The sequence below is a fragment of the Rhamphochromis longiceps genome, linkage group LG23, assembly GCF_057381845.1.
Source record: "Rhamphochromis longiceps isolate RC_006_pf linkage group LG23, R_longiceps_female_GT1.1, whole genome shotgun sequence".
Lineage (NCBI taxonomy): Eukaryota > Metazoa > Chordata > Actinopteri > Cichliformes > Cichlidae > Rhamphochromis > Rhamphochromis longiceps.
Genome location: NC_140578.1, coordinates 22,782,343 through 22,799,263, shown reverse-complemented (window position 1 = coordinate 22,799,263; position 16,921 = coordinate 22,782,343). Strand labels below are relative to the sequence as shown.

General features: G+C 41.6%; 1 protein-coding gene across 3 annotated transcripts in view; it reads right to left on the bottom strand.

The window, feature by feature from the left end:
- LOC146641949 (receptor tyrosine-protein kinase erbB-4-like) overlaps positions 1-16,921 on the bottom strand; it is a 381,415-nt gene that overhangs the window by 108,804 nt on the left and 255,690 nt on the right. For all 3 annotated transcript variants that reach the window (XM_085399432.1, XM_085399434.1, XM_085399433.1), the window contains exons 4-10: positions 14,304-14,438; positions 11,974-12,039; positions 8,779-8,897; positions 7,867-8,008; positions 7,040-7,153; positions 4,018-4,144; positions 259-332 (exon numbers count right to left, since the gene is read on the bottom strand). In XM_085399432.1, coding sequence (XP_085255558.1) covers positions 259-332; positions 4,018-4,144; positions 7,040-7,153; positions 7,867-8,008; positions 8,779-8,897; positions 11,974-12,039; positions 14,304-14,438 — 777 coding nt within the window. The remainder of the gene's footprint in view (positions 1-258; positions 333-4,017; positions 4,145-7,039; positions 7,154-7,866; positions 8,009-8,778; positions 8,898-11,973; positions 12,040-14,303; positions 14,439-16,921) is intronic.

The following is a 16,921-nucleotide window of genomic DNA, read 5'->3' as shown; positions in this document are numbered from 1 at the left end:
TAATGAATAAGTACACACACAAGGATGCACACAGCAGCAGCAGCACACAGTGAAAGAACGTATAACTATGGAGATATTGCACACACACAATAACATTATATGCACCAGAGCTCCTTTTTGAGCTTACTGGCAAAAATCTGCTGTCCTCTTAAAGCTTTCTTTCACTACTTTAGAGGCCAAATAATTCACACGGCCGCATGCACAAACACACCCTGTAATTCTTCTTGTATTCAGTGTTTCCAAGTGAGGCCGTCTTACCTGTGATCTCTTTCACGGTGCGGAACACGTTGAGGCGCTCAGGGTCCAAAGGCCCAATACCGTGATACATATCCCTGAAGAGAAGTATAAAGCATAATAAGTCTATGTTGCTAAAGCAAGGCTTTATAAATGAACGTTTCATTAAGGTTTTTAAGCCAACTAAAGCCGATAGCCAAATTATGATTTATAATCATTCTGTCCTCAGGATGCTGTTAAGAGTATCTGACAAGGTAAGAGCGCTCCCTGACCTTCACTGCTCTCTTTTTTTCTCCATGTGCAGTGGTTTTGTGTGTAAAGTTTTCATCCATGTAGTGAAGCCTATGTTGTCCTTCAGTAAAACTGCACATATTGCTGCTCCTACATAGTACCCCAACAGTGGGTTTATTAACTATGCATAACTAGAATGTGGTCACTTGTAGGGATCGACTTGAAGGCAAAAGTACAGTATGTCTGTACAGAGTCTCAGTCACTCAGTATGATGAGCTAAAGTTCAAGTTCAAGTGGCTTTTATAGTCATTTCAACCATGTACAGTGGCACAGTACAGAGTGAAATGAGACAGCGTTCCTCTGAGACCCTGGTGCTACATATGACATATAACGTGCGGAGGGCGGTGAAAGAGGCGAAGCAGCGCTACGGGAGGAAACTAGAGTCACAACTCCAACAGAGTGACTCTAGGAGCCTGTGGCGGGGACTAAGGACAATAACGGACTATAAAGCACCAACAACCGGTATGACGAACGCGGCCGTGACTCTGGCAGACGAGCTGAACACTTTCTATGCTCGCTTCGAGGCTGCAGCTAAGGTCTCCAACAATGCTAGTGTTAGCGGCGCTAACGGCTGCAGACAGGAAGATACTGCCAGCACCGAAAACGTGCTCGTCATCTCCGAGCATGAAGTAAGGAGAGCCTTCAAGAGAGTGAACACCAGGAAAGCAGCAGGACCAGACGGCATCCCAGGTCGTATCCTAAGAGACTGCGCATACCAGCTAGTTCCTGTGTTCACTGAGATATTCAACATCTCTTTATCTCAGTCGGTGATCCCCACATGCTTCAAAGAGTCCATCATTGTTCCTGTCCCGAAGAAACCCCACCCTGCTTCTCTCAATGACTATCGCCCTGTAGCCCTCACCTCAGTAGTGATGAAGTGCTTTGAAGGCCTGGTCAGAGACTTCATCATTTCTTCACTACCAGACACACTGGACCCACTACAGTTCACTTACCGTCCAAATCGTTCCACAGACGATGCCATCTCTCATCTCCTCCACACATCACTCACTCACTTGGACACTAGAAGGGGGAATTATGTTAAAATGCTCTTCATAGACTACAGCTCTGCATTTAACACCATAATTCCCTCCACACTCACCACCAAGCTGGAGCATCTGGGACTCAGCTCATCTATGTGTCAGTGGATCTCCAACTTCCTAACTGGCAGACCACAGGCAGTAAGGATGGGCGGACATGTCTCAGCCTCCACCACTCTCAGCACTGGCGCCCCCCAGGGGTGTGTTCTGAGCCCCCTGCTGTACTCTTTGTACACATATGACTGTGTGGCCACTACCAGCTCCACCACCATCATCAAGTTTGCTGACAACACCGTCGTGGTGGGCCTGATCTCTGATAACAACGAGACGGCCTACCTGAAGGAGATTAGGAATCTGGAGAACTGGTGCCAGAGGAACAACCTCCTTCTAAACGTCAGTAAGACAAAGGAGCTGATAGTGGACTTCAGCACTAAGCAGGAGAGTAACTACCAGACCCCCGTCATCAATGAGTGCCCAGTGGAGAGAGTGGACAGCTTCAAATACCTCGGAGTTCACATCACGCAGGACCTGTCATGGTCCTGTCACATCAACACCGTGGTGAAAAAGGCCCGACAGCGTCTCTACCACCTCAGACGCTTGAAAGACTTCCAACTGCCCTCCAAGGTGCTCAGGAACTTTTACTCCTGCACCATAGAGAGCATCCTGGCGGGAAACATCTTAACCTGGTTCGGGAACAGCACCATGCAGGACAGACGAGCTCTACAGAGGGTTGTGCGGTCAGCTGAGCGCACCATCCGCTCCGAGCTCCCTGACCTGCACTCAATCTACAGCAGGCGGTGCTGGACCAAGGCCAGGAAGATCATGAAGGACCTCAGCCATCCCAACAACAGACTGTTCTCTCTGTTGAGGTCAGGAAAGCGATTCCGCTCCCTGAAGACCAACACAGAGAGACTGAGGAGGAGCTTCTTCCCTCAGGCGATACGGTCTCTCAATCACACCACCACACAGTACTGACCCACACATATGGTTCTTACACACACACTGGACTTTCTGGACTTTGGTTTTGCACAACACTGGTCACTATATTCTTCATTTCCGGTTAATACTTGTACAGCTGCTGTTATTGTGTATATATTTATTTATATTTAGATTTCTTCATACATTCTTATATAGTTCTATATTGTGTATTGTGTATTTTGTTGTACAGTTATTTTATTTTCAACTTTAATTTATATATTTTATCTTATTCTTCCCAGTTAAATTTACCCTTCATTCTAATTTGTGTTGTACAGTTATTTCATTTTTAACCTTAATTTATATTTTATTCCTTCCTAGTTAAATTTACCCTTTTTATTTTTTCATATTTATTTCCTATCTTATTCATAGCCTTTTCCTTTTTTGTTTTCTTTAGGTCACGAGCAGTTGTCCAAGCATTTCACTACATATCGTACTGTGTATGACTGTGTACGTGACAAATAAAATTTGAATTTGAATTTGAATTTGAATTTGAACGGACAAACACAGGCCTACGCAAAGTGCAATATATAAAAACAGCAAAAATGAACAAGACAAGACAGTGCAACAATAGACAGAACAGGACGATACAGTGCAATGGAGATGTGTGTGTGTCTGCGTGTGTGTATATGAGTGTGAGATAAAGTGCTTGAGTCCAAGACAACTGGACTTCTTTTAGGCTCTTGAAGACATTTCAACTCTTGTCCATTCTTTTTCAGCTAATAACGCTTAACACGTGAAGTAAAATGTCTTCAAGAATCCCTAGTTGCCTTCAGCTCAAGCGCTTTAAAGCATCTATATGACTCGTCAGTAGACCAAACTGTGTACTAGACACCATCTTCACCGCACCCAATTTAAGAACCCAATGGGTATTGGGGCCGGCCGTGGTTCAGAAGGTGGAGCAGGTCATCTGCTAAAAACCTTGACTCTTCCAACCTGTATTTCAGAGCAAGACACTGAATCCCCAATACATCGAAAGGAGTATGAGCAAGTGAATGCTAGGTCAAAAGTGCGTAGGCATGGAAAAAAAGCACTTGCATGAACTTGTGTGGCTGGGTGAATGATGCTTATTGAAAGTGCTCTGAGTGGAAAAGCACTATATAAGTATCAGTCCAACCCATTCCATCACCAAGGTCATCAGTGGGGACAATGGGGATGCCAGAAGACATCTGGATCCAAACTTCTTGTTCTGTATGGCAGTTACTTTTTTGCCAAAGCAGATGAATTTCCCAGAAAAGAAAAACTGATTATCAAACCTCAGTAATTCAAAGAATGTACAGTTTGACACCTTCTAGTTTTAAAAAAAATCATAGAAAAAAAACCACATAGACAGATAAAATTTGTTTGTGCATGTTAATCTAGAAGTTCTGAAATTGTATGACACATAAAAAAGTAAAAACAAATCTTTTTTATGTGTGTGCTCCATCAAATATGCTTAACAAAAACTTGTGTGAAATCACTGAGTGTGAGTGGCACTCACCCTTTAATGCCAGTAATGAGAAAGATGAGGTTGCCATTGATTTTGGTGCAGTTGACAAATTTATCAATATTGCTGGCGTCCACTGTTTGAGCTGACTGCAGGCTTCCTGTTCCTATACCGTCACACACTGAAACAACAAACATCGAAACACACAATTAGTTAAAAATACTACTTAAATGACCATTTTAGCTGCTTTAGCAATGGAGAATTTACCTACTTTAATGCATATCTGAAGTCCCTGTATATTGCAAAGGCCTAATTTTGAGAAATGACCACTGGCCATTTGTCACTGTAATGTTTCATACTCTTTTATGAAAATATGGTCCTGCTTTTGGGTGTGCATGAAAGGCCATGGCCCCTCTCCATGCATTGGAATTCCTTTGATGAAAGCATGGGCCAATCCACAGCCAATTCCTCCCTATAATGAATTCATTACATCTGCATTAATTAGACTTGCGGTCTAGTGTGAGCCAAGTATTTCTGACAGAGGCGGAGGGGATGATGAATAAGGCTGGCATTAAGTGGTGTAACCAGTTTTTGATAGTGATTTATACCAGCCAACGCGATATCTGAAATGTTAATTTGTTATCATTTCCCACAGTTCTTTGGGCTATCCCTCATTAACCCCTCCCTGCTATGTGACGATGTAATCAAGGGATTAGCCAATCAATGGATGCCACAGCCCATACATGGAACCTGAAGAAAAACACTGTTGCCTTGCCTCCGTAAGAGAGAGGTCAGATCAGTTACCTTTGTGAGAACAATGTGATGACGGGGCTAATCCTCTGTATTGAACTGAAGTAATGCTGTTTAATTTCACATTAGCCATTTTAGGCATTTAGCAGACGGTCTTCCAGCAAAATGACTTGTAATTACTGAGCAGGTAGGAGCAGTTTCTCATTATGAGACTATTTTGTGTTAATTACCATGTCGACTGTTGTGGGGATCAAACACGTGACCTTCATTTATGCCATATTTAACTTCCAACAGGATGTAATGAGTATGCACTGGATACACATTGCAGTGATAAGAGAAAATGAGTGTCATGTAGCCAAAGCCCCTTTAATGAAATGCGCAGAGATTAATTTTGCGTTAGGACCTAACTATTAATGTTTGAAATCAACAATATGGAAGGTTTAGAGAAGACTTCATTAATAAAATGAGATAAAGTTTACTGCATTGCTGAGAATGTTACAGATGTGAGCACTGCACGGCGTGGCTCATACAGGAAAGAAGATGTTGATTTTGGAAGGGTCGCTGGAATCAATATCTGAGCTGTAAGTACATTCACGGTAACATAAAAAAAGCTAAGCTGCCTCCCGTGAAAATAAATTACATTTCTTATATAAAGCTTTTTAAGTGATTCCTCTGGGCTCGTGTCGATTTGGTATCATCACTGTTAGCATAAAGCTATTAGATTAAAATGTTTTAACTGCATAAGCTCTTGTACATACAGTAAATGCAGTGCAGTGAGCCTGGTAGCCGTAGAAGCAGGGGGAAAAATGAGAATCAAACTGGATTATCACTTCACTTTGTTTGATTTGCACATTATACCTGTACATTATTGTTATGCTATCATAATAAATAGATAAAAATCTGCTCATTTTCATGGTTTATCCATTCAACAGCACAAATTTGACAGCCTAAACCAAAACTACCCAGGCCAACGGGCAATAAAACACCCCAGGGTGACTTATGAGTTACTCCAAGTGTCAATTAATATGAAACCATGAGAAACCATGAGACAGAAATATACCTTGGCCACACTTTTCAAACATCCATCTTAGGTCTCAGTCACACAGGCTTAGAGACCAGTTGGTGCACTCCTTGATGGCTTGGTGTGTGGTTGTTGGAGGGTGCGAAACCAAAGTCCTCCTTGGGATCACCTTTGTTGAAAGCAGATTGCTGCAGTTGACCATAGTTTGCATGGAAGTTGCAGCATTATATATAAAAACTGTCCAACTGCTGTCCAAGCATGAGCAAAACGAGATCCCCACAAGTAAATGGAAACCCTCTGAGGTCACAGTAAAAGTTATGTTTCCCTGCTGCCATCAACACATTGCTAAAGCCACAACTTTTACTTTGAAGACAAATGTTCTCATTTTCTGGTTTGGATCAGTTTTCATAGTTTCACTGCTGCTGAGAGAGTAGTTGGTGAGTGTTTGCAGACAAGTTTGCATCTTCCATTGAAACTATGAGCAATCGCAGCATTTTGCTAGTGGTTTTCAGTGTGGTTGCATCACTGACTGGTCTCTATGGCTTCATGATTGGGACATTAGCAATCAGTTTCATAGCAACTGCCAATCTCAAGCAACTACTTGATTGGGGAATTTTTCCCTTGGGATAGAAATATGGTTATTATTTTTTTACTTCTGGCGACTGATTAGGGGAACAGTTGACAAATCATAGACCTGAACCTATTACAGAATAAGCTTTTGAGCAATTAACTGTGGTCGCTTTGCACAACAAAAGCTGAAAAATCTTGCATTACAAGTGCATAGAGAATTTATGACGAACAGCTGCTCTAGCTTCTGTTTTGACTGAAAATGACTGTGTAGGTCAGATCTTGCTCTGTCATTATTTACTCTATGGTCCCTCTTGTGTTTCTCCATACAGGAAATTAAAGATATTCTTGCTGAAATCACCTGGTTTATCCACAGATTTGTATATGCTTTATACCTATAACTTTAGAATTGCAGCTTTTGCTACCTTGTTTTTTTAGAGCCAGAGGGTGGTTTGCTAAGCTATAAGCTAATGTTAGCACTTTTGTCTCCAAAAGGCAATGCAAATTGTTTTGTAACTTTCCTGTTTATGTATTTCCTTTAGGTTTAAGTTTCATTTTGTTTAATTAGTAACTTCCCTGCTAGGTGTATGCTAGGCTTCTACTTCAGTAGTTTGACTCACAGAACTGGTCCACCGTGTTTAACAGGCATGAAACACTTTAATATGACATTCAGCACAAGTTGACTGAAGGAACTATATATTTCGCACTTTATTTTCAGAAATTGCTGCTTGGGTTTACCTTTTGGACAGATGTCTGTGCAAGGGATGCACATTTTAATCCGGTTCTCCTCCACTTCCATCTTGTTGCTGGGACATGCTCTCACACAGGAGCTGTGGTCCACGACAAAGTTATCTGATAGAAAAAGCAGCAAAAATCTGAATTAGAGGACTTCACCAGTCTTTTAGCATACCGCATACAACCCCCTACAGTAAATTTGAAATATAATACTATAAAAATCAAAGCACATTCCTGGAAGGACCCCTCTAATTGTATGAAACTGATTGTATTTTAATCACATTTGTGTAATGATCAAAACTAATGGTCTATATCAATGAGAAACAGTAATGAATTAGCTAAGTACTTGGTTGCAGAAACAGGAAAGCCATACTGTGGTATGATCATCTGATGATCAGTAGAAGTCGAACGTGCAGTCTCTTCATGTCACTCAAATTTTAATGCACGTTCGCTGAAATATTTCACTACCATAACTGCACATCCATGACAGAACGAGCTAAGCTTTTTCAGCTGCCAGAAGCTGAAGCAGATGGCATAGCAACTAGCTGATTGAGATACACACTTTATTTATGTTTGATTTATGTTTGAGTAATCTATCTTGACTTGAAATAATTGCCTGGGGTCCAATTTCAGGATTGACAGGGGATAAATGACTCATCAACAGACGCCAGCACAGATTCTAAAAAACAAAAAACAAAGACTTATTTACGAGCGTTATTATCAGCATCTATGTTATTGCGGCGTAGCGTTGTGTAATGGCACACACACCAGATCATTTTGCAGCTGCTTGGATGTCCACTGCGTTCGCTGAGAACTAGGTGCAGACTTACGTGGACATTTCTTGACACAGAAGGCTCCATAGGTGTACTTCGCCCTGGGGTTGTGCTCTAACTGGAAGGACGTCGGGTTGTACACAAAGGGCTGAGGGCACTGGGTCACGCAGGCCCCGCTGTCGTTGAAATTGGTGCAAGCCTGCAGAGGGAATACAACCGCAGTGAGCTAGGTTGAAGGCAAATGGGGAGGGCTGTGATTTTCCTGCATAAGTCACCATGAGCGAAAGAGTATTACAGCAGCATTTCATTTTTACGTGGGATTGCGACATGCGAATCATGCGGCCCTCCTTTGTCTCTTTGAACGCCAAATGGGAGAAAAATTGGAGCCATTGATCCACAGCCATGATGTAAATGGTGAAATGTTTTCCCATAAACCTCTTAAGTGATTTGTCGTCTGTGGCCACAGGCGGAAACAGCAGTAATTGAATTGGATGAGCCTTTCTGTGAATTACAACTACAATATCATCCCTGTCAGCATGTGCAGGGAAGTCATGCACCAGTTTGAGGAAAAAGGTAGAACTTGAGGTGATAAAAGGGATATTAATTATGACACAGAATCCCCAATTTGTCCTTTAAAGAGCGCCGCTGTGGAAGATGTTTACAGCACCATAAAATGACAAACAATTTATCAGCAGGTAAACAAAGTGGATCATTTTCGGGCGGGGAGGATGGCAAACAGATGTTGGACAAAAGATGTGGAATGGGAAGAAGGATGAGTGTAGATAGGATGATTTTCTTTCTTTCTTTTTTGGTCACTGTACGTGTGTGTTGAAGGCAGAAATAAAAGAAGTAAAGAGAGTTAAAGAGTGAGAAAGTGTGTGTGTGTGTGTGTGTGTGTGTGTGTGTGTGTGTGTGTGTGTGTGTGTGTGTGTGTGTGTGTGTGTGTGTGTGTGTGTGTGTGTGACGTACAAAGCAGTCCGTGTCCTTGGGGCCGGAGCAGCCGCCGGCGCATTCGCGATGGCAGCAGTCGCTGACGTAAGGCCCGAAGCATCGACCGTCACACTGCTCTGCACACACCGTTTTTGTCACTGCAACGGAAGTAGAAAGACTGAATTTTAAAGGTCTGGCACACACACACACAGACACGCACACACATCTACATACATTCACACTCATAAAGAGAGACAATACCACCACGCTCAACCTTCCTCTCTAGTCACAACTGCTCACAGTCGCATGTAGGCAGGAAGAAATTTGGGGCTTCAGCAACCTAAAGGTCAGCCAAGTTGGTTTGCGACCACAGAGTCACTGCCTAGAAAGCACAGACGTACTTTAAAAACATGAAGCACTGTCTTCTGTCTCAAGAACCTCCTTGGAAACCCTTGAAGAGGACTCTTCTCCTCTAACTGCTCCGAAGCTTCAGCTCAGAGACCGAACAGCTGAAAATAGTGTTTGACAGCGTCCAGGAATGAATCTAAGGGGGAGCTTTGCTTGTGGAAACCCAGTTGGTTTTCCCTAGATGCATAAAGTTTGGAAAAAATTTACTGAATCTCACAGATTCGCCATATCAGTGTTTATACAATGGGTGCTTTCAGCCAAGCGAGTCAATTGGCCAAAGACGCCGTCCAACTGTTCTGATTCCCAGAAAGCCTGGCTTTACTTGCTGATATGCCAACTTTTGCAGTAACCAGGGAAATATTTACTGCCATTCCAGTTTCTTCTCTGTATTTTATTTCAACTAGTTTAACGGGAGCTGTGTAAGTATCATTAGTAATGTGTGGCTTGTCCCCATTTCATCAGCCAACATTTCTGATAAAGGACAGTCTCCCACACTGTATTGATAAAGAAGGATATAGACCAGCCAGAGAGTCAGCAGGAGCTTGAAGCCCAGGCATTAAAAACTGCTGTGCTCACTCTGTGCTGAGTTGCGAACATAATGATGCAGTAGTGGAAAAAAAACCCAAGCCTCTGTAATCTATTAGTCTGTTAGTTTAAGAAAAACAAGCCAGAGCCTCTGTAAGTCTTTCCATGAGGGGAACATCCTGTAATTATATGAACGACAAACATTTCTCTAGTTAAACTCCTTCCTTTGGTATCTCATTTTTTTCCTTTTATTTGTTATGTGCCAAGTATTGCTACACGGTGATGAACAGTTATTTCCTACCTATAATTAATAATACATTTTCTAGATATTGGCTATAAGCTTGGTGTCCAACTTTAATAAAAAATGAGAAGAAAAAGAAAAAAATAGGATAGTCCTCATGAAGCTTAAAAAGCAAATCTATCCCAAAGCAGATTACTGGAGATTACAGATTATTTTAAAGCAGATTTTACAGTATCATTAATTTTCTCCTGCCAGTCAGTAAAAACAAGGGGTCACTTGGCCTTAAACTAATAAGTGATTTAAAAGAATTTCATTAGCCTACTTCTCAGTGTTTATGTTGAGTTCTGCTATTGCACTTTGCATAAATAGATTTTGAAAAACTTTTTCAGTTGTAAAATGAATTATTGTTTGTGTGGGTTGTACTTTTTTTTTCTTTTTAAATGAAATGACTTATGCTAGGCAAATGAGTCGTAGGTTGGTTAGCATAGCTTACTGGCATAACACTAGACTGTCTATATCTGAAGTGAAAAGAATATCCTGGTTGTTCCTAGCTTAGCCCTGCAAAATCAGAGAGAAATAATGTCTTCAAACAACATTTCATAACTGTAAGATTAAGAACATCGATATTAGGCCCCAAGCCTTTGCATTGCAGGGTAAGGTTAGCCTAGCTTAGCCAATAAACTGCTAGATTTCACAGTCTAAATTTTCACTAAAATGAACATAACACATTTAAACTTCACAAACTGACCTTTTCACACTTCCACAAATCTAATGATATACTTTATATGTGTTTGAATGCATTGGATCTAGAACACTATTAGCCTGTCTTAGGGAATAACTAGCTTGGTTTTGTCCAAATTGCCAAAAATACATATAGGCACATCTAAAACACCATTACCATGATGAAACTTGGTTCACTAAAGGGCTCAGTTAACATCTAAAATGTTCAAGTTCATAAGAGTACAACTAGAAAAAGACTTGTTTGGAAGCATTTTCAGGAGAAAGCCTCTGCTTTCTAAAAAAAACAACAACATAGCAGTAAAGCTAAGTGCAAAGTTGCAAGTGAACAAACTACAAGACTTCTGGAACAATGTCCTTCGCACAGACGATAGCAAAATGGAGATGTTTGGTCATGACACACAAAACCAAATATAGCATATCAGCACAAACACATATCAGCTGATTGATGGTGGGGTAATGATTCAGGCTTATTTTGCAGCCACAGGACCTGGGCACCTTAAAGTCATTGAATCCACCATGTACTACCAAAGTACTCTTGAGTCAAATGTGAGTCCAACAACTTAAATTTACTTCAAACTGGCTCATATAACGGGAGAATGACCCAAAGCAAGGCAGCAAATTTACAACAGAATGGCTGAAAAAGATAAAAACTAAGGTGCTGCAACGGCCCCGTGAACTGAACTGAAGCAACATTGTAGAGAAGAGTGGGTCACAATTCATCCAAAATGATGAGACTGATAAAGTCATAGAGAAAAGTATTACTTCAAGTTACTGCAGCTAAAGGTGGTTCTGCGAGCTCCTGAATCATGAGATGTACCCCAGAGGGCCACGTAATGTGAAAACGTTCTTTTTCACATGACTGTCTCTCTCTGTGCATAGCTATTTGACACCACTCTTAACTTCAATACATGTAGCACTGGTCCACAGTGTTACCTTTACAATAAAGGGTGTAGCTTTGGAGTTGTGTTATCAGAGTGGGATTTATAACTTGGCACCATAGACAAATGGAAAATTGAGCTTTCAATATAAGTAATTATTGTGAAAAAGTTTTCCAGCCCAAAGGATGATGTTTGTCTAACCAGCAAGTTCAGGGATTGTTGGCCAAGTTGATCCACCCCTTATTTGCAGGGTAAAAGTCTTCTGATTGACATTAAACTACCCAACACCTAATGTGGATGTCCGCAAAGAAGTAAAGCTACACATGCATGTGATATCAGTAAAGGGCAATAGGATTAATTTTTAATTTTATACCGGGAAAGCAATACATTACATCACGTGTGAATCAGCGTTTTGAGGTGGGACTGCAGTAGTGCACTCACAAGTTTGACACTGGTCCTCCTGATGGCCCCAGCAGCGTCCGTTACATGAGCGATGACAGCGTCTGCCTGCAAAAGACACCGTACATCAGAGAACTCTCTGCAAACTTTAGACGTAGTTTTGACACAAACACACATTAAAGACACTGCCCCCACACACATCAAACACCTAATCGTTCGCTCGTGCATGCCCTTAAAACTGCTTGACTAATGACAGTGACAGAACTGTCGAATCTCCTCCGCTCATCCAACAATAGATTTCAAGTCACTGGCGACTCATGGCCTGTGAGAAACATGAGCATGAAAGACAGGCTTCTTCTCCCTTCCGTCAAGAGCTAGCAGGCAAAGTGGGACCTGACAGAGCATTCACAGCCTTCATCTGCCCGTGGCCCATCATCAAGACTTAATTGACTATGGGTTAATTACAGAGTAAGTGGAATAGTGAGGCAGATTGTCACCCGGCCCCTTCAACCACTCCCACTGTGGGGTTGTTAATGTTAAATACTAACTACAACTTGGCAAAGGGCCTCAATTTGGCAACCTCCACTCCCACAAACTCTCTTGTCATTTTTGGCCCACCTCCTCTGTTCTTTGTTTCTTTTCATCCCCTTCCTCCTACATCAGTGGCATCTCATCAACAAAATAGCAACGTTTCACGCACATTGTACTTGTACAGGGTCTTCCCCAACCTTTATTGTCTAGAAACAGGCTTTGCATGATGTCCTGATCCCTGCTCATGCTAGTCAGATTGTATTCTGTTCATTCTGCAAAGTGTAAAAAAAAGGTCATAACGCCTTTTCATTTGCCCCATTGTCTATGTCTTTGCTACCACTCGGTGCCACAGCTGTCCCCATTGTTCACCCTGACACGTTTTGATACAGAGACCCTGAAGAAACTGCTTTCCATCCCTCAAAATGAGCAAAAGGCTTGTCCATAAATGCGCAGAAAAGTTTGAAAGAGTTGTCTTTAGCAGCCAGTTCCTCTGACAGAATGTCCGCCGGATACTGACGCCTGTTATGGCCAAAGCAGAGGGAGCTGAGGGACAGCCGGGACCACAAAGGGGGTGAGGCGGTTGGGTAACAAGGGAAGTGGGCAGCTTCAAACCAGCTGTCAGATTCACTGAGATTTAAAAAGACCACAGCAGACAGCAGCTCCATGGGCCTTGCTGCAAAGTCGTTAACATACCACTACAATAGAAAGGTTCACACGCTGATCTAACACTATGTGATTTTGCTTCCAAATGACCGCCAGGCAAACAGAATGAGGATAGGGCGTGATTGCTGCTGGATGTGTGTGTGTGTGTGTGTGTGTTTCTACAGTATGTTGGAATGTGCCACTTTAACATTTCACTGACGATACTTTAAAGGGCACCTATTACATTCATATCTTGCTCCACATTTTTATTCTTGGACTCTAGTAGAGAAGCTTTGCATGATTCACAGTTAAAATGAACCTTAGGTATCTTATACTGGGCCTTAGTGCAACTGCCTGTTAGTTCATTTACTGCTTGAAACAGTCCTATTTCATTCCTTTAACTTTTCCTTAAGCCAGCTTTCTTATAATTGGCTGCCCCATGCAAACAGAAGGTTTGAACAGCTGTGGATGTGGTTTCAGTGCCAGAGATGAAGTATTTCTGTCATATTAAACCTGTATATGACGTATATACAGTTGTGATCAGAAGGTTACATCCACTCGTCATGGGCATGAATGTCATGGTAATTTTGTTCTATTTCCAGGGTGGAATGACACATATTTAATGACTGTATGATTTTGGAAACTGCAGTTGTTTAGAAATGGCGGGTAGAGACCTTCCAAAGCTGTGAAAATCTCCTATTATTCTTATTAGAGCTTCACTGAATTCATTGGACTTTCCCATTGCTTTGAATAGTGTTTAACCCCATTAGTGCTGTCAAACAAACCTTTTTTATGCTGGCAAAGAGAAACTACCAGTTGTAGTCTATCATGATCACTAATGAGAAGTTTACAGGGCTTGGTATTGTTGAGTTAAAAGACATTATTGAACTTTTAACACCAAACTTTTAAAAGATTTAAGTATATATTTGAGTCTGTATGTATACTTTTGGCTATGTGGATTAATAGCTTCTTGCCGGTTTGTTCCGAAACCTCCATCCTTCATTCATCCATCTTCTTCTATTTATCCACTTCAGGTCTACCGGGGTGCTTTTAGCCTATAAAATCCCATTGACCTCTTCTTTAAAACAAGAACTTAAGTGTTCATTGCTTGGGGGCATCACCAGTGACTTAGAGGTCAGAAGGTTAATCTAATCAAAAACTACTGGTTCTACCGGTTTGCACCCTCACTCTGTACTCACATCCATTGTTGCTGTTGTTGGACGGCACCACCAGCAGCTCAGCTTGGGGGTTCTTGATAATGTCACGCCAATGGATGGTGTCTGCGTGACACAGGAATTTGTTCTGGTCAACATAAACGCCCCCATTCAGTATCTCTGCACAAGGAAAAACAGAAAGGAGAGAGAAAGAGACAAATGAGCACATAGCCGTGGATATAGAGTACATGTGCACGATGGCAGAAAATCAATACTTCAAGGTTAACTCTTCTCTTTGTCTCAAAGTACCACGCTGCATATGCTGTTCCCTGAAGCGCATCTGAGCATGACGATAAATGCTATTGACAAATGCACACAGATATTCTATGCCAAGTCCAAAGATATTTGTATAGAAAGTACCTCATAAAAATAAGCAAATGGATTTTAAAGAAACTCCTACTATACGCCAGTCTGATTTCCTAATTATGCGCTGAGTATTATTAAGTAATTTCATTTATCTTCAGAGTTAATGAGTTTGAATGTCACAGGCAGACATGATACTTGTTGTGTTAATTAAAACTGGAGCAGAGAAAGCGCATAGCTTCGGAGTTTAGATGCACTTAAATCTTGAAACTTTTTTCTTTTTATTGTTGAATTATTAACTTCAAGACTCCTAAGCGGCCCAAACAATCAAACTGTCTCATAGAAAATAACTGGAACTGGAGCTTTTCGTGACCTACTCCACAGTGAGAGCCAACACACCAAAGACAAAGGCAGGCACTTCAACCAGCATTTGCTTAATAGCAAAAATATGTTTCCTTTCAAGGACCAGTGCCCTTAACAGATGCCTGGGCATGGATAGTGATAATACATTCTAATCCCTCTCCCTGTTACTAATCCAGGTTTTGGATATAGAGACTGAATGAAATGATGCTGCAGTAATCCCCCCTCCTGAGTTGTGACCCAAAGCAGAAGGGAAAAAACAGCCCCCATCTGTGTTTCTTTCTCTCTGGGATACCAGCAGACTATATAATTTAACCTATTTGGGGGATTTAGATACAATCATCTTGCATCTCCTTCTCCTTGAATATGATTCCATGAAAGTACTTGTCAAAATAAATGAAATTTAATAATGAAAAAAGAAGCAACAATGTGCTTCAGATTAGGGCTGGATTAGCTGAAGGTAAAGAAGGACATTGTCTCTCCAGGCAGATTATTAACGGCGTGCGCTTATGATTCGACTGCTGAGAAGCACACACACACACACACACACACACACACACACGCACACACACACACACGCACACACACACACACACACACACACACACACACACACACACACACACACACACACACAGGAAGCTAATCATTACCATCCGACACCCTGATTAAAGAAGTGGGCCTTGGTGGAGACGGGGACATTTATTCAAAGCTCTCTTAGAGGTGACATGGCGCTCTGTCTGCCTGCTGAATGGCCTACAGCCGCAGCTTCATGTAATCATGTTCCCGTCACAATGGACGATTTATCTGGGCGTGTTTAACATTCATGTATGGCGGCTGGAGAGAAAAAAAAAAGGAAGAAGAAGCTTGTACAAATAGCACATGGACTGCACCATCAGCATGCTTTGATAGCATTCAAAAATAGCTGTGAAATGAACGGCCATCCATTACCGAACCCCGATTAATTATTTTTCAGACGGCAGATGTGTCCATATGTGCATTTCGTGTTTTCCCTTAAGTCTCCTTCATGTGATAGAGGGCTTTGTTGTTGAGCCGCTTCACGCCTCTAAAGATCCTTGAACAAACAACCCATTAGTTCAGACATACTGTGCACATAGACAAGGTCATCAGGGAGCACGTAACAGGTCAAGATTATAGGTTTTACACACACACAGGCTCATCGGACATTTGCTTGTGTCAGGCATCTTTCCACCACGACTGGGTGAGGGCCCTACTTTGCTTGAAAATGACCTCTTTTTACAACTGGCTAGAAGTGAGCATCCCTCGCTGGATTGTTACGTGTCTTGCCTATGAGATAAAAACACTGTAAAGCCTTGAAGTTTCTGAAGGATGTTTTAGTTTATGTCAAACTACAGACTCAGCAGATGTTGCCTCTCATATTTTGCAGCTGCAAGTGAGGATTTATAATGGTGTGCTATGCTAGGGTAACACCTTGAAAAGCTTTTGAAGGCTTTTTTGTCCAGTAACTGAAAAAAGACATAGTATTGGTTTGGCATTGTAAATAAAGGCCGACACACTAAAAAGCAGGTTTTGTGCAGTGTGTTTGACAGGCACATAAAGCACTCTTAATGCTGTGTAAATGTTGTGAAGCACAAACAAGCAAGGTTCAGCTAATTTTCCTTTAATTACATTTATTAATAATCTGTTTTCAAGCATGGGGCCATCGTTCAATTGCAAGAAATTGGAAAAGAAAGATTTGACAGAATATATGAATCTCTGGAAACATGCTGCACATTAAGCAATCTCATCTGATCTACAGATGTACCTTCCTACTCAACCCACATCAGACAATGGTTCACTTAATACCTGTCTGTGAAGGTTCTCAGTCATCCAGGTCATCGTAGTCAAAGGAGCTTGCAAAGAAAAGCGTCTGGACTTCTTTAAGTTGCTTGAAGACGTTTCACCTCTCATCCGAGAAG